The sequence below is a fragment of the Trichosurus vulpecula genome, chromosome 3 (genome assembly GCF_011100635.1).
Source record: "Trichosurus vulpecula isolate mTriVul1 chromosome 3, mTriVul1.pri, whole genome shotgun sequence".
Taxonomy (NCBI): Eukaryota; Metazoa; Chordata; class Mammalia; order Diprotodontia; family Phalangeridae; genus Trichosurus; species Trichosurus vulpecula.
In genome coordinates, this window is record NC_050575.1 from 125,579,732 (window position 1) to 125,598,076 (window position 18,345).

The 18,345-nt window shown below is 41.6% G+C and overlaps 1 protein-coding gene across 1 annotated transcript in view; it reads left to right on the forward strand.

Moving 5' to 3' along the window:
• MRRF (mitochondrial ribosome recycling factor) overlaps positions 1-18,345 on the forward strand; it is a 54,298-nt gene that overhangs the window by 25,528 nt on the left and 10,425 nt on the right. Inside the window, exons 5-6 of the mRNA XM_036750548.1 lie at positions 291-382; positions 18,056-18,215. Of these exons, the coding sequence (XP_036606443.1) occupies positions 291-382; positions 18,056-18,215 (252 nt within the window). The remainder of the gene's footprint in view (positions 1-290; positions 383-18,055; positions 18,216-18,345) is intronic.

The following is an 18,345-nucleotide window of genomic DNA, read 5'->3' on the forward strand; positions in this document are numbered from 1 at the left end:
GATCTGCATTGCCTCAAACCATTGAAATCTTTTCAAAGCAGCAGAGGTTTTTTTTTTCTTCTTCTTGTTACTTTTTTTTTTCTCTTGCAGTACCCTGGTACCAAGAGTGGACACAGTTTGCTATTCAGCCTGATCAAAGCAGTCTGCACCAATGTAACTTCCTGATCTTACGGGGAACAGAACTAAATGTTTCCATGTTCAGCTGAGATGGATCGCCAACTGTCGACAGAGCAGTTGCATCTGGCAATAATTATTTACTAATTCTACTTACCGTTTGATCTGGTTTGCAGTGTACAGCTGCAGCTATCAAGGCCATAAGAGAAAGTGGAATGAATCTGAACCCAGAAGTCGATGGGACAGTAATTCGGGTGCCAATTCCCAAGTAAGTTAAGTAACTCTCAGGTGAAATTCATACAGTTCAACTGAATTCAGCAAATGTTTATTAAGTGCAAGGTCCTATTCTAGACCCTTGGCATGTAGAGATAGATGGGCTGTCCCATCATGGTTTTATCCTCTATAGGATGTCAGAGATGGAAGGAATCGTAGGAAAAAAATGTCAGAAAAGATTTTAGAACATACAATATAAGATCAGAAGATGTCTTTTAGAAACTATCCCTTTATATATGATTTTATGCATGAAGAAATAGGTCTGTAGATGTCAGGTTACTTGCCTAGAGTTAAGTTTCCTGTAAATTTAATAAACTTTTATTCAGTGGCCAGTACTGGGCACTTGCACTGGGCAGGTTGGACTGAATTGGACACAGGCCTTGCTCTCTATTTGCTAATGTTAGTATCAAATACACAAATACATTGATATGAGAGGGGATTGAAATTAGGTCAAAGGAATAGTCTAGGTCGCAGGGGTGGGAAACCTGTGGGCCTCGAGGCCACATGTAGCCTTCTAGGTCCTTGGGTTCGGCCTTTTGACTAAGTCCAAGTTTTGCAAAACAAGTCCTTTGATTAAGGAGATTTATTCTGTGAAGTTTGGATTCAGCCAAAGGGTTTCCCTTGAGGACCTAGAGGACCACATGTGGCCTCAAGGCTGCAGGCTCCCCACCCCGCAAGCCAAGTGCTATGAAAATCAAGAAAAAAGAAATCACTGTTGTGGAGGATCAGGGCTGTGCATATGACTTGTTGTGCATTGTCCTGGAGTTGAAGTCAAGGTGAGTTGAGTTCCCATTTTGCTAATGGCCTTTTCTAGCCCATTGGGCAAGTCACTGAACATTTCTAAGCCTCGTTTTCCTTGTCCACAAAGTTATCACAGGGTTATTAGGAGCTTCAAAGGAGGTGGTGTGTATAAAGTGCTTTGTAAACCTTAAATGTCAGCTTTTTTAGGGTTATCATCCATGCCTTACTCCTTGCATGGGAACACTCCAGGACTCTGTTCTGATCTTTTCATGATCTCATCAGGTCTTATGGGTTCAACTCTCATCTCTATGCAGGTTATTTCTAAAACTACTTATCTAGCTCTCATCTTTCTTCTGAGCTTTAGTCTAGGTACAAGGGTGGGGAATCTGCTGCCTAGAGGCCACATGTGGCCCTCTAGCACCTCAAATGCAGCTCTTTGACTGAATCCAAACTTCACAGAATTCACAGAATCCTACTGCTGGACTTCTAACTGTGTGCTGGACAGTTCCACCTGGGTATCCCAAAAGCATCCGAACTTATTTCCAAAACTGAACTATTATCACCCTAAACCTAATCATCCTATTTCTTCCAGTCACCAGGTTCTCAGCCTAAGCACTATCACTCCAACTCTTCACTCTCACCCATTCCTCATATATAATATATTGCTAAGTCTTGTCAATTCTGGTTTTACAACATGTCTCATATACATAAGTATATTTAAGCCTTTCTCTATATATAACCCATAGCTACCACACTGCAAACCTTTATCACTTCTCACATGGGCAATTGTAATAGCCTCCCAATTGGTCCCCTTGTATCCAACCTCTTAACCTCTGCCCTCCCTAATCCATCTTCCACAGCTGCCCTTTTGATGTTCCAAAGGTATAGGTCTGACCATGTTGCTTCTCTACTCAGATAATTCCAGTACTTCTACATTCCTTCTAGAATAAAATACAGACTCTTCTGTTTGGCTTTCAAAACCTTTTATAAGCTGACTCTGCCCTATCTTTCTGGGATGATTTTAATTCACACCTTTCACATACTCTAGTACCTACCAAACTGGCCTCTTTGCCTTCCTTCATATACATTCTCCATCTCTTTCCTCCATGGCTTTTCACAGGATATCCTCCCTGCTTGGAATACTCTCTTCCACCTCTTGGAACCCCTTGATTCCTCAAGGCTACACTCAAGTACCACCTTCTTAAAGTAGCATTTCTTGATTCCCCCAGTTGTTAGAGCCCTTCCCCCCAATCACTTTGTGTCTGTTTTGTATATAATTCTTGTAGTTACTTATTTGTATCATATCCTGCCAGTAGAAATATAAGTTTTGGGGCAGCTAGGTGGCACAGCGAGTGGAACACCAGCCCTGGAGTCAGGAGGATCTGAGTTCAAATGTGGCCTCAGACACTTGATATATTTACTAGCTGTATGACTTTGGGCAAGTCACTTAACCCCAATGCCCTGCCTTCCCTGCTCCAAAAAAAAAAAAAAAAGAGGAAGAAGAAGAAATATAAGCTTCTAGGGGGCGGAGCCAAGATGGCAGAGTAAAAGCAGGGACTTGCTTGAGCTCTCACCAAACCCCTCCAAATACCTGTAAAAAATGACTCTAAACAAATTCTAGAGCAGCAGAACCCACAAAATGATACAAAGTGAAACAAATTTCCATCCCAAGACACCGTGGAAGATGAACAGGAAAGATCTGTTACACCTCTCTGAAAGAAGAGTGAAGTTCAACAGTGTAGGCTGTGCTGGACAGGGCTGGAACAGGCCTCAGGGCACTGAATCACTGTCGTGATTTCCAGACTTCTCAACCCAGAAATGCCAAAGACAACTTAGAAAGTCAGTAGGAGAGATCTGTTAAACCTGGGTGAGAGAAGAGTGCAGTCCAGCCCCAGGGCAGCAGCAGCGATGGCTGCTTCTGTAGTTCTTGACCCACAGACAGTGGGGGGGATATAGCAGCTGATCAGAGGGGGATTGCAGGAATCTCTTTGCTGATGCTGAAGCAGGATTCTCGTGCTTTGCCTGTGCTTAGATCTGGGTCACAGTCCTGGGTGGTGGTCTTGGGTCCAGGAGAAGCACTGGCGGAACTTGTGGCAGTGGTGGAGAGGGAATCCTCACAGTTCCAAGGCAGAAAAGAGTGCTTGTGGTCCCTCACAGACCAGAGCACAGGCCAGGAGAGTAGTTAACTCCTTTCCTTTGATCATGCCACGTTGGAAGAGCTGAAAATTTACAGGTCCCTAGAAGCATCAGTGAAAATAGCTGCACAAAACCCATGAACTTTGGGACAGTTTGTTCTCTACCCTGGAAGTAGAGTCCTACCTTAACAAAGAGCTGGGAAAATTAAATGTAACCTTCTCAAGGACAGGGACTCTCTCATTTTTCTGTTTGTGTCCCCATCCCCATTCCCCAGGCCATGGCACAGTCCATAGTACTTAACAAATTCTTGTGTTGGGTTTTCTTTTAAAATTAACTGATGAAATGCTTCAGAGAGGGAACATCTTCTGAAAAGTGGAGCTCATGAAACAATCAGAGTTAAATGTAAGACTGTGGAGACTCCAAAGAAATGCTCTTTCTGTCCTCAGAGAGGTTATAGTTTGGCTTGGGGAGCTGAGACAAGTGTGTAGATAAATTTAATAACAAGGCAGAATGTAATAATAATAGCATATTTATATATAATCCTTTAAGATTTTACCAAGCACTTTCCTCACAACATCCCTCTGAAGTAAGCAGCAAGAGAATTATCTTCTCTACCTACAGACCAAACCAAAGCTCTGTGATTTACCCATTATCATCACATATCTAGAAGGTGACAGAGGCCTGGGCTTGAACCTAGGTCTTCTACTCCCAAGTTGGTTATTCTAGTATACCGCTACTACTTCAGAGTGTGATCAGTATCATAAGACAGTTAAAAACAAATTTTTAAGAGGGTTCAGTTTTATGCTGCATTCCTTTGTCAGAGAAAAGAGGGATTATGTCCATGGGAAAGTCTGATAAAAGGGGTGGGTAGCATATGAGATAGGCCTTTTGAGAATTTTAGCTGGTGGAATTGGGCAGGACATTCCAGCTGGAGGGACCAGTGTAAGCAAATTTCTTGGGAGTGGGAAAACCTCAGCAAGTAGTACCCGCATTATTTGCTTTCTTTGACCTCTGTCCAAGTCGATGACCATATTGGACAGCCTTTAGCCTTTGTCCATTATGGATTGGACAGAAACTTATCGATGGATTTTTTACTTTAAGATCTTTGTTTGGAGCTTATTTCCATCTATGCATCTGTCATTTCGTCTGTTTTTATAAATGATCATAGTAGCTGGCTGTGGTGCAAAGCTAGTTAGAACATTGTTTGTAGACTTCATGAGATTAAAGCAAGATTTCAGACTTCTTTCATTTTGTGCAAAATAACCAGCTCATCAGGTTCCTTCCCTGCCCCCCCATTTTATCTTCTAAACAAATGTCTGAGTACTCTCATATTAATATTATTGCCAGGGTTAGTAACACATTGCCCTGGGATGTGCTCTTGACTAGGAGGAAGGCGAAGCAGCTTTGAGCTGTGGCTTTGCCATTAGCTAGGTGGCTGGGCAATCCTGGTCCAGTTGTTTACCTCCCTGGCCTTCATTTTCCTATTCTGAAAATGAGGTGTTAGAGCAGGGTGGGGGGACCTGCAGCCTTGAGGCCACATGTGGAATTCTAGGTCCTTGAGTATAGCCTTTTGACTGAATCCAAGTTTTATAAAACAAATCCTTTTTATTAAGGGAATTTGTTCTGTGAAGCTTGGATTCAGTCAAAGGGCCTCACTTGAGGACCTAGAGCCACATGTGGCCTTGAAGCCTCAGGTTCCCTACTTTTGGTTAGACCATATGGTCTTACAAGATCTCTTATAGCACTGACGCTGTGTTTGCTATGTTCTAACATCTGATAGAACATTTATTAAGTACTTACGATGTGCTAGACATTGTCTTAAATTCTGTGGTTGCAGATATAAGCAGGGAAGACAGTTCTTACCTTCAATGAGCTGAATTCTAATGGGGGAAGTTAATCCAGAAAGAGGAGTTGGAAGGTGAGGTAGCGGGGAAGAGGGGATACAAGGGGCTGGGGGGGGGGGTGTAGTGCAGCTACATGTGCTGTGGCATGAGGTGGCAATAGCTAGGAAGTATTGGAGAAGATTGGTTCTGGGGGAGATAAGGCAAGATCTCACCAACCAGAGCCTGGTGTCCCAGGGGAGGAGTCCAAAGTTTGTTTGTTTTGTGGAGGGTGGTTGCAGATGGGAGATGAAGATGTTGACTATTGCGGAGATGGCTTAGCAATACTTCTGTTCTGTGGCCAGTTTCCCAATATTTTATTTTAGAGCTCTTCTAGCTTCGATGTTCTGTGCCCTAAGTTCTGATATTCTCTAAGGTCTCTTGCAGCACTAGCTGTCTGATACAATGAATTTGTTATGAATGAATTTGTTACATTGTTGTAATGGATCCACCCTTCAATGTTGAGGCCCACTCATAAGATTATTTTTATGTCAAAGGTCTAACTTGCACATTATGGAATTCTGCAGTCCCAGAAGAGTTCTTCCTTCCTTTGAATGTGAATTATGTAACTTCAAATTGAAGAACTGGGGAGTTTAACTACCATTTACAAAGGCATAGGAATCTGTTGTGTTACATTAGAGTAGGCAATGGGAGTAATCTAAGAGAAAAATGACAGAACACGCCTTTCTGCTTCTGTAAACTCCATTTTACATCCTTTTTAAAAAATTACTTTAACAGGGTAGGTGAAGGTCATGAGGACATTACTGAATTATATTTTGGGGAGTTTTCCAGCTAGAAATTGATTTCTCAAAGGCAAGATAGCATGATTAAGAAGATTGATGCTTTACAACTTGACTACTATGAAAAAAAGTTTAATGCAAAGGTATATATAGAACCTATATCGGATTAAATGCCGTCTGGGAGAGGGGAGAAGAGGGAGGGAGGGAAAATTTGAAACTCAAAAACTTGTGGAACTGAGTGCTGTAAACTAAAAATAAAAAAGAAATTAAAAAAAAAAAAAGAAAATTGATGTAGGAGTAAAGCTAGGCTCTTACTGACATTGCCCCTAACTCACTTGTTATAAAATTGACATACTAGTACATAGTATCCTAGAAGGGTAATGTGGGGCGGGGGGGCTGGTAATAGAGATAATGTATTAAATGCTTTGAATTCCTAAGAAGGTAGAAACTATGTAAACACAGGATATTAATATTATAGGAAAAGCCCTTATTACCTTGAATCCATTTAATGGTATCTCTGAATTAATAATCCCAACACACTTATAAACTTTAAATCACTATACAAATGAGTTATTAAAGATAGAGCTGTAGAATAGATCGTCATATATATGATATATTTTTCATACATACATATTCTCCACAGGAGTCTTCCTCTGTTGCCTTATTTTGGTCCAGGTGTGACCTTGGAATCTCAGTGCCTTTGCCATTGGGAGCACAAGCTCTGGTCAGTTCGACCAAGTAGGAAAGGCTTTCAGTATGGGCCTGTTGATAGTTTTACATGTGTGTCATCTTCTGCCACTCGAAGACTGTCCTATGAGCAAAGAGGCTCATTACCAGAGAGTTGGCCACCTGATGAGAGGTAGTTGGTGAGAGGTTGGTGGTGTTGGGGTGTGTGTGTGTGTGTGTGTGTGTGTGTGTGTGTATGTAAAAGTAGAAAAGGAGGTGGACCAGTCCTGGAGTCACACTGAGGGATAGTAAAATGGACAACCTATGTGCTCCATTGGTATTTGTGAACCAGAGGCAGACCTTTGGTGTATTGGGTATATCCTTTCTGGAAAACTTACAAAAATGTTGGCAAATGTCACCTAAATGAGGTGGCTTGGATAGGTTGTAAACTGTACCAGTTAAGGGAGTGCCCACACAAATGAGACTGTTTTGAAGTATCCATAAATCTATTTTTATAGCTCCATCTTTAATAACTCATTTGTATAAAGATTTAAAGTTTACAAGTAAAGTGCTTATCTCATAATAAATACTATTACCTCCATTTTACAGAAGAAAAGACTGATACCGAGAATTAAAATGACTTCTCATGCTCTCATTTGCCCTAGGTCTCTTTTCTTTTTTCTGTTTTTTGGGGGTAGGTAGAGCTGAGCCATCCCCTCTCTAATTACTTTTGAATTGGCATACTTCATCTGGCCTCAGATATCCCAGACCATGTTTCAGCCTTCACATCTTATCCATCTCTCCCCTCAGGCCATCTACCTGCCTATCCATTTCTCCCTTCCCTAGCCACCACTTCCCTATTTGTGGTGTTTTCTCCTGTTATATTATAAACCCCTTGAAGAAAACAGGCATTTATTAAGCACTTACTATGTGCCAGGCACTGTGCTATGCACTTAAAAAATATCTCATCTGATCCTCGCAACAATTTTGTGAGGTAGGTACTATTATTGTCATCCCCATTTTATAGTTGGGAAAACTGAGGTAGACAAGTTAAATGACTTGCTTAGGGTCACAAAGCTAGGAAGTGTCTGAGGCTGGATTTGAATTCAGGTTTTCCTGACTCTGTGCTCTGTCTGCCTAGCTGACTTCCTTGAGGTTAGGGACTCTCTTTTTGAATTTGTATCCCCAAAGCTTAGCACAGTACCTGTCACATAAGTGCCCAATAAATGTTTTTTCATTCATTCATTCAGCTCAGACTACTGAAGAGTAGTTTGATTTTTAATGAACATACAGTTTGTTCCTTGAATATGAACTTTAAGAAAATAATGAATTTCTGGTAGATAAATCCCAAACAAAAACAACCCTATTTCTAGTAATATCTTTGTTTCTTTGTTTGACAAGGAAAAGGTTAGTCCTTGGTCCTATTCTTGGTCCTTTTGGACTTAATCTTTTAAAAGAAATCACCTCTGTGATTTGGTCCTACTGGTCCTATTCTTTTAGAAAGTCACCTCTGTTATCTTTCCACTCAGGACTCTTTTAGTCCTGACATCCTGGGAGCAATTGAGGTAATTGCTGTCATTTCCCCCTGTGCATTTGGAAGTTAGTGTGCCTTCTGTCTCTTTGAAGGAAGGGCCTGATGATCAAGAAAATTCCACCCAGAATCTTCTGTCTAGGACTTTTGTATGTCCATTTGGTACACTGCTGACCATAAAGTTTCATATAGCATGATGGGGGGAAACCCCAGTGGATTAGAGTAAAAAGAAATGGTTTCAAATTCTAGTTCTGCGTTTTGCCCCTGTGGGACCTTGGGAAAATCCCTTTTCATCTCTGAGCCTCAGTTTCCCTAGAGGTGGTTGGACTAGATGTGTTCTAAAGTCCTTTCCCATTCTAAATCCTATCATCTTGACTGAAGTACTAGAGCCCGAATTCTATCTTTTCAAAGCTATTTTCCTATAATCTGATCAGCCCCAAATACTACCCTCCCCCATTTACATGCCGGCTCCTATATCTGTCTTGTGGTTGATTGTGCTAGAGGGATAGTGTGTCTGAATAACACATTCCAGGAAATATTGGTAATATCCTCTCTTATACACACATACACACACACGCATACATGGAACTTTGGCATTCTTTAAAGAGAAAAATCAGTTAAGAATGAGTCAAAGACCTCATTTTGGATCGAGAGCCCAGAAATTTGCTTTGAGCAACTGCAGCTGTTTATGGTAGAGTTTGCTACCTCTTTCATTACCACACAGATACCAGCCATTGCTGTTCATCTCTGAGTAATTCATTCTGTCAGATGATTTTCTACACATGGTGCTTTTTTAAAGAAAGTATCTGGTGGGCCTCCATCAGTCTGCAGGACACTTGCTTCCTTTTATTTGGCCTTGCACATCCAAAAGAGAACCATCTTTTTCAAGAGAAACTTCATGCATTTAAGTTCTAGAGAGGCCCACATGTTTCTATGGTTTGCCTTGTGTGTATAATTGCAGCACACTCCCAAGACAGGAGACCCAGTGTTTAGGCACCTGCCTGCCGATTGAAAGACACAAAGAGAAGCAATCAGCTTCGCAGACACACTTCTAAAGGAATTGAGCTTTCCACAGAAACTGGAGAGAGAAAGTTGTCACCAACACCTATGCAAAACGTTGCATAAATAAGAGGCCACTTCTGTCCTCTTCTCTCTGATATCTTCTTCCATCACCTAATAGACTGATTTAAAATGCGAAGAAAGTTGCCAGCAATCTTCCAGGTTAGATAGCATCATTAACGTGTCTAACCCCTCTGAGCAGACATCCCTCCTGCTGCACTCAGATTGGAAGAGGGACAGGGACAACAGTGACTAATTACACATCTACACTGGCTCAGAATTTTCCAGTACCACTGATGGGGTCACAGCATTGTCACACCACGGTTCTCTTATAGCAGGGTTGGATGCAATAACCTTGATCAGACCACAGCTATAGCATAGCATTCAGTTCTGGGTGCCACATTGTAGGAGGAACATTGACAAGCCAGTGCCTGTCCAGACATTGGCTAGGCTGGGGGAGGAGACTGTAGACAGTTCCATACAAAGATTTATTGAAGGAACTGGAAGTGTTTGGCCTAGAGAAGAGAAGACTTGGGGGACAATATTGTCATCATCTTCAAATATCTGACCACCTGTAAGACTTAATTTTCTTGGCCCTGGAAAGCAAAACCAGGACCAGTGGGGAAGAAGTTATAAGGAGGCAGGTTTTAACTCACTGCAGTCTGGTAGGAGTTCTTGTCCAGAAGTGGAATTGGCTTCCTCAGGAGGTAGTGAGTCCTATGTCATGAGGGTCTTCAAGCACAGGGCAGATGACCACTTGTTATGGATACTACCCCAGGTTGAGGTAAAACTTGTTGACCTCTGGGGGCCCATCTAACTCATTTCATGTTTTTAGTATAATGGAAAGAGTCCTGGATTTTGAATCAAAGATCTGTTGAAATTCTGTTTTTGCCACTTAGTAGTTGTGTGACCTTGGCCAGGTTGCTTCCCCTCTCAGCCTCAGTTTCCTCATTTGTCAAATGAGAGGATTAGACTCCATGACTTTTAAGGTCCAAGAGTTAGATCAGTTCTCTCATTCTAACCTGTCATTGTTTGGGGATACAAAGGTTACCGACAAAAAGTTCAGTTACTTAAATGTGGGATGGCACTGGTATTTGTCAGACAGATGGGGATGCATGAGCTCTGTGACCTCAAACCAAGATGCATAGGAAATCAGGCCACACTGCACAAACAAAAACATTTCCTTCAAGGCCTCAGAGCCCCAAGTCCCCAGGCTGCCCCTGCCTGAAAACAATAAAGCTGGTGAGTGTGCTCATGGCAGATTTGCCGTCCTGCTCTTCCCATCCCTGGGGAGGAGTTCTTTTCACAGAATCCCAGCAGGAAGATGGCTAGATTCACACTCCTATATTTCCCCTTGCCCCTTAGAAGATTAGAGTTGAAGTACTGGAAAATCCCCTTCCCTAGAATAGCAGGACGTTCTTTTTCTCTGGAATATATTTGTATCATTTCTTTTTGCCAGATCCTGGGCCTAGAAGGTTTAAAGTACAACAGTTCTCATTTAATTCATAGGATCATTTCAGTATGTCTTTTAAATTTGTAAGCACCTTACTCACAGGTGTTTTGTGACATAGGGGGAGAATTTCATGAATTGCTTGAGTTGGACCTTGAAGGAAGAGAAGTATTCCAACAGGTAGAGATGAGGGGGCCACATTCGCCAGAGGACAGGTGCAGGGGACAGCAAGATGATATTGGGCCACTATGACTAGTGAAGTTTGGCAGGAATTTAGAGGGCATGAAGAGGATATGGTGTGAAATAAGCTAGACTAGAATCAGATGGAGGAGGGCTTTGAATGCCAGGGCTAGAAGTTTGTATTTTCTCCTGTAGGTAGTAGGGAGCCTAATAAGATTGTTGAACTTAAAGTTGGCAAGGACCTTGGAAGAGAGGTCGTCTGGTCCAGTTCTCTTATTTTATGGATGACGAAGTTTGAGGCTCACAAATTGTATTTTTCAAAGAGTAAGGCAAAGAAAGCTTTCAATTTCATGGGAAAAAAGTGGATGTATTGGTATTTTGCTTCATTAGACTGAGATCCTTGAGGATAGGTACCATCTTTTGCCTTTTTTTGTAAACTCAGTTCTTAGCACAGCCTGGAACACAGTAAGATTTAATAAATGCTAGTTGACTTAATGCTGAGAAGGGAAGAAATTCAGGCATTTTCAGATCTTAAGGGATGATGATTCATTTACAAAAGGATCCTCACTTTATAAAAAGCTTTGTAGCAAAGGTCATAGAAATCTGGAAGACACCAAGATTACTTAAGTATTCATTTATTATAGCTGGGATTCTTAACTTTTTTTGTATCATGGACCCCTTTGGTGGTCTGGGAAACCTATCGACCCTTTTCTCAGAATGTTTATTTCCTACACTCATAATTGAAGGAAATGCTAAGTTTCAGTTAGAGGTTAGTGAAAATAAAAACAAATTTTTTTCCCATCTAAGGTCTGGGACCCCTAGAAAGTTAAGGGGTCTCTGGACTCTAGATTAAGATCTCTTGGTTTATAGACTCTTACCATCATGGTGGTACCATAGGCAGTGGAAAGAACACCAACACCAGGTTGGGATGTTAGAAAATTTAGGTTTGAATCCTGGTCTCCTACTTATTTGCCAGTTGACCTTGGGCAAGTCATTGAACCTTTTTAGGCCTCACTTTCCTTATCTGTAAAATAAAGGGGCTTAACTGGTTTTAAGAACCCTTCCAGGGATGAAAAGTTAGTGAGGTCTAGGATTGGAGAACCATAAATAAAAAATCCTGGGAACTGATTGAAGATCTTTTAGACATGTCGATAGTGCTTCTCTGGGACTTAAAGCAAGTCAGTAGGAAAAATAGAATCCTCTTTACAAAATGTGCACTGGAACAAAGCATTTGGGGAGCACTGCATACTTTTCAAACCACATGCACCATCTTGATCACTGAGTTGGGCATCAGGAGATGCTGGTTTGAATCTCTCCATTTCTGCACCTAGTGATAAGATCTTGGGAAGTCCTTCTCCAGTGCTCAGTTTCGTCCTCTGTAAAACCATCATGATAATGCTTAGCATACTGCTTCGTAGAGGTGTTGTGAGGAAAGTGTTTGGTAAGCTGTAAGCCTTGTATAAATGACCTGTTTTTGTCACCACACCAAACTGCGATCTTTGGAGGCATGCAAATGACCCTGGGCTTTTGAAGGTTCTGGAAGGAATCACCAAAGATGAAGTTCCCTGTCCCTTGTACCCAGCTGAAAGGGATCTCTTCCTTCTTAAAGTTTTTGTACAATTTTGCCTTGATGGCTACTTGGAACTGCTTACTTTCTTCCTTGCATCATAGTTCCTTAATTGATTGACTTCTACCTTCTTAATAGAGAATCAGGATGGGGAGGGCAGAGATGTGTCTCCCCTGCCTAGTACCTTGCCTTAAATGTAAGATACTTAGCAAATGTTTGCAAAATTGGGCTGAATTTGTATCTTAGCACCTGACACAGCAATTTGCAATTTAAATTAATTTGTTTGAACAAATGTTTATTAAATGCCTGTTTTGTACTGAATATTGTGATGGGAAAGATAAGAAATATAAACACAAAGTCAATACCTAATGTGTATTAGTTTTAATGTCATTGAAATTATGTCCTCCACCAGTGTTGTATTCCAGTAACTCATCACACAGAGGAAACACTGGGTTCTTACAAACCCTGCCATTGGTGTTAGGCAAATAGTGGTAGGCCCCACCGAGCTGAAAAGGCTCCCAAGTATGGATCTGATGAGGAGCCTAGATATGTTTCTTGTCTGAAGACCAATTTGTCAAGGTTGTAGAGACTCATCCCCAGGTTGACTGTAGGATAATGCAGCTTTTGTCCATAGCATTTCTCAGAGACTGTGTAGTAAGTTGCAGAGGGAGATTGCTGTTGTGTCATGGGGAAAGGAATACTCTCCTAGAACCGTGTAGTATTTAAGTATTATATCCCCAATACTTGGTACAATTCTATGATGATCAATTTAATTCAACATACACATTAATATCTGCTGTATGTAAAGCATTGTGCCAGGTAGCGGGGGAGATACCAAGTTTGGGCACATAGTAGATGCTTGGTAGATGTTAATTGAGTTGAATTGAAAATTACTTAAAGTCATTTCCCATAAGTGTAATCAGAAAACCATTTAAAGTTGAATAATAGCTATCTTTTGCAGTCATTACATCTGCGTATGTTGCTTTCTCCTCCTTCATCACCTGCTAGATAGCTCTATGTACATTTATCCTGCTGATGTGTAAATAATAGGAAGCACTTATCTTACCATGGGGACTCTTGTCTGCCACGTGTTGAGAGTGGGGTGTGCCTTTTACACATTGTTCCAAGGGATATGTTCAAGGAGTCCAGGAAGGTGTCTGTCTTGGATATATCAGGAAGACCTAACCAGAAAAGTTTGTCTAAACAATGCCTCACCCTGTGGCCAGAGCCAAACCTGCTGAGTGGTTAAAACCTTTGCATTGTGTCATGGGGGATCTCTGACCCTGACGGAAGGGGCTGCTGTATTCATCAGCTGGCACAAGGCCCGGCTGGAGGGTGGACCCTGTGCCGTCTCTGGAGCCCTTCTGCACTAGGTCTGTGGAGTCGTTTGGAATGAGAGGGATGCTAGCCCTGCCGCGCCACTCTACACCTGCCCTGGGCAGAACACACCCAGACTGTTGTTTTCACTTCTAGGCGTAATATTTGAGAAGGGACACTGACAAACTGGGACACTTCCAGAGGAAGACAGCTAGCATGGGGAGAGGACTTGTGATGGTAGAGAATCACAAGTTTTAGAGCTGGAATTGACCTTGGAAATTTTCTAGGCCAGAGCTCCCTTTTTACAGAGAGGAAACTGAGGCCCAGAGAAGCTAAGTGAACTTTATATGGTCTGTAGCTTAGCTGGCACTTGAGCTCAAGTCTCTGATCCCAAATCCAGTCCTCTTCCTACTATACACTTCTGTCTGTCAGTTCACAGGATCATAGGACCACAGATTTAGAGCTGGAGAGGACCTAAGAGGCCATTGAATCCAACTCCTTCATCTTACAGATAAAGAAATTGAGGTACATAGAGGTTCGGTGACTTGCTGAGGGTTATACAGCTAGTGTCTGAAGCAGCGTTTGAACTCAGGTCTTCCTAACTCCAGGTGCAGCACCCTATCCTCCTAACTGCCTCATCGAAAGATCTAGGGCAGGAATGGTGGCCCACACCTTTGGTTCCTGCTATTGGGAAGGCTAAGGCTAGTGGATTGCTTGAATGTAAGACCTCTGAGTTGTAGTAGGGCTGAGCCAATTGGAAGTCTGAACTAAGTGTGACAGCAGTACGTTAAGCCCCCAACGTTTGAGGCCCATCAGGCTTCATTCAGGGTGAAGCTGCTCAGAGAGGAAACAGAATATGTCTGGGCTCTCATGCCTGTTATTGGTGGAATTGAGCCTATAGATGACCACTACACTTCAGCCTGGGTGAGGTGGGGAGACCCAATCTAGAAAGAAAGGAGAAGGTCTAGTGATGTTTTTTTAACCTGTAGAAGAGAACCTTGGCTTTGTAGGTCAGGGACAGGGGGCGATGGAGAGTGACAGAGGAAAGCGTCAAGTCTGTCTTCAGGGATTGTATAAAGGACTCTCCCAGGGAAGAAGGATTCAATTTCAACCCAAGGGGCAGGACTAGGAATAATTGTGACCACATTCAGTGCATTTTGAATGTTCCCTCCATCATGCTGCTATTGATCAACTCCTAATGGTACCTCAGAGCCTCAGGAACAAAAAAGAGACATACATGAAAGGTAAATCTGTAAATCCATGTCAATGGGCATGATAAAAATCAGTATTTTATGTAGATTTTTACTTCCCAGAACAACCTGATGATACTTTTTGTGCTTCAAAACTGAGGATGCTTAGAAAAACTCCATTTACTTATCAGAATGATGGTTTCTTCAAAAATTCTTTAGTTCACATGGTAGCACAAATTTTCATGGTTCTTTACAAAGCACTTTTCTCACAATAACCCTTTACAGTAGGTAATACAACCATTATTATATTCAGTTTATAGATGAGAAACTGAAGTTGAGAGAAGTTCAGGGACATACAACTAGTAAATATTCAAATATCCAGGAACTTCGAACCTAGGTCTTTTGATTCCAAGGTCACTTTCTCTTTCATTATACCAAATTCTTTCCTGGCCTGTATTGCAACAGAAAATAAGTTACAATAAATATGATTGATAAAATACCTTCTATGCAATAAGTGTATATATATATATATATATGAAATTATCTGCTGTGACATGTATTCTAACCTTTTTTGGACTGTTCATTTTCTACAGTTTATCAGCTTAATCAATACTTGTTGGATTGGATGGATGATGTTTTTGAAATGCTGTGAGAGACAAATGTATCTCTAGTATCTAAGGGCGCTGAGCCCAGCAGTTTATAATGATAGTTTCTTCCCTGGCAAGAGAAATGCTGATACTCAGCCATCTTGTAACAAAATTGTGAAATCTAGGAAAAGGTTATCTTCAGTCCTCCTATAACCTTCGCTGTTTTTGCCATTTTATGCCCTCTGTGGGGCTCTGTGATTGATAATGCTAGGTTAACAATCAATAATGATCAGACAGGTTAGAGACCATTCACTTATGCCTTAGTAAAAATTTAAATTATTTATGCCCTACTTCTAGGAGTATTTTCGTTACCTTTAATTATGGAGTCATGGTGGTGGCGGTGATGGTGGGTGGGGGTGGTGGTGGTGGTGGTGGTGGCGGCGGCGGCGGCGGCGGCGGTGGCGGTGGTGGTGGGTGGTGGTGGTGGTGGTGGTGGTGATGTGATAATACCAGCTTTTTGGCACCTTACAGTATTGGAATTATATTCACAGCCTTAATCTCATTGGAGCCTCACAAGCACCCTGTGAGGTAGTCAGGGCAAATAGTGTTTTTCCCAGTGATTAAATGACTTCCCCAAAGTCACATAACTACTGAGCGGTGGAGCCAAACCTTCTAATTCCAAAGCCAAGACTCTTTGCCATATCTCAGTGGTCTGTGTTTAGAAGTTTAAGTGGCTTCCCACTTACACAAATTATTCATAATGTTCTTCCTGGCATCACAATATGATTAGTTTTGGAGGTTTTTTTGGTGGATCAAGTTTCAATTTCCATGTTCCTTCCCTGTTTCTTTTGCTGTGCCAAAAAATAGAACCTAAAAGAAAAATATCATTGTGATTTCCATTAATTCGATTGAAAAGCATGAGGGCAACAAGAACCAACCCAAATTCCTCAACTACTGACATGGTGGTTAGATCCCACTTCAGCTCTGGAATTCATATTTTTGACTTTGAAAGTATATTCTGCCTAGAATCCTAAAGAATACTCTTTTAGGTGCAACTTAGGTGCCCAACTGTATGTGATTTATGCACAAGGCTCTCTCATGAGTGGGGTATCAAGTATTCTGACACAGAATTCTCCTTGTGGTACACTGTTTGCTCTTTAAAATGCTCCCTTTTCCATTGCCCCTTAAATTCCTTTAAACTTTCAACAAGGAGATTGAATGGGTTGTTTTGAGGAGGGAGAGTAAGAGTGTGGAAGCATCAGAACAGCAGACAGGATGAGGAGGTATCCACATCATAGCTTACGGAGAATCTTAAAAATCATATGTCTTAAATCCAGACAGTTTGCAGACTATAAGAATGTATGGTAAAATAACTGTTTAATGGTAAGAATCAGGTGTTCTGGGAATTAGGGGATCTGGACTCTATTCTAGTCAGGAGTCCAGCTCTGCCCCAATTAAGTTGTGTGAATTTGAGAAAGTAGCTTAACCTCCCTGAGTCTCAGTTTCTTCTTCTGTAAAATGGGAGTAATAGCTGTTTTACTTGCTCATCATAGAAGGTGACTGTGAAGAAAGTCAAGTAGAAGCTGTGAAGCACCCCTGTAAATAAATAAACACTTCTTTTGGTTTGGAGTGCTGATGTCACTGGTGTAGGGAACTCCCAGGGACAAAACTCCATGCACCAAAACAGATGGTGACACAACCAGTATGTGTCTTGGGCAGGATTTGAACCTAGGTCTTCCTGACTCCAGGGTTATTGTCTTCCACTACTTCTCCCCTCTTCTCCAGCCCTGCCGAACTACTGTTACCTTATTCTAATTTGTATTACAACTATTGGCATAGACGTCAGTTTCCTCCCTTTTAGCTTTTTAAGGGCAGGAACTGTACTCTTCCATCTTTGTATCCTTGGTCGCAGGCAAGGGGTCCTATGCATGTAAGTCAGTTCTATTGAGTATAGTGCTATACAATTTACAAGGTGCTTTATGTCCCTTTTCTTACTTGATCTGCCCAATATTCCTGTGCAGGAGTGCAAACATTCTTGTCCCTGTTTTAAAGATAAATCACAGAATCATGGAGAGTTCAAAGAACTCTTAAAAGTACCCCCCACCCAGTCAAAAATGTCTTCTGGGGGCAGCTAGGTGGCGCAGTACACATGAACTAGCAGTGTGACCTTGGGCAAGTCACTTAACCCCAATTGCCCTGCCAAAAAAACCAAAAAATAAAAAAATAAACAAAAATAAATAAAAATTTCTTCTGTCTTATGAGAAATGGCCATCCAACCTCTGCTTGAAACTGAGGCTTTCTCCAAGGTCATGTAGCTTTCGAGACTTTACACCAAGCCTTCAAAACATGTGGCCTGGGCTCTACTACCATCTGCCAAAGGATTTCAGGCAGCCTGTGAAAAATATAAAGGATATAAAACTGGCCTGCAAAACATACTGCCCTGTGGGCTGCTTTGGTGGGCCACATGTTGTGCAGGCCGGCTTTACACTAACCCCAGTGCTTCTCTACATAGACATGATCAAGCTTTCTAACTCTTATTTTTCTCTTTTCAGCAGTACCTATGGTAACAAATGTCTGGCTAGTTTTTTTCTAATGTTTCCCCCCCACCCTTTCTTGTTGATCAGAGTTACAAGGGAACACAGAGAAATGCTGGTCAAGCTCGCAAAACAGAACACAAACAAGGCTAAGGATGCCCTGAGGAAAGTACGGACAAATGCAATGAATAAACTGAAGAAATCCAAGGACACTGTGGCTGAAGATACAATTAAACTAATAGAGAAACAGGTAATTGTCATTTTCAGATCAGTACATAAATATACATAAAGTGAATGCAACAGCTGCCATAAATGCCATATGGGACAAGCAAGGGGTTAATTATTACAGGTCTCATTCTAAAATGCTTTACATATGGCAA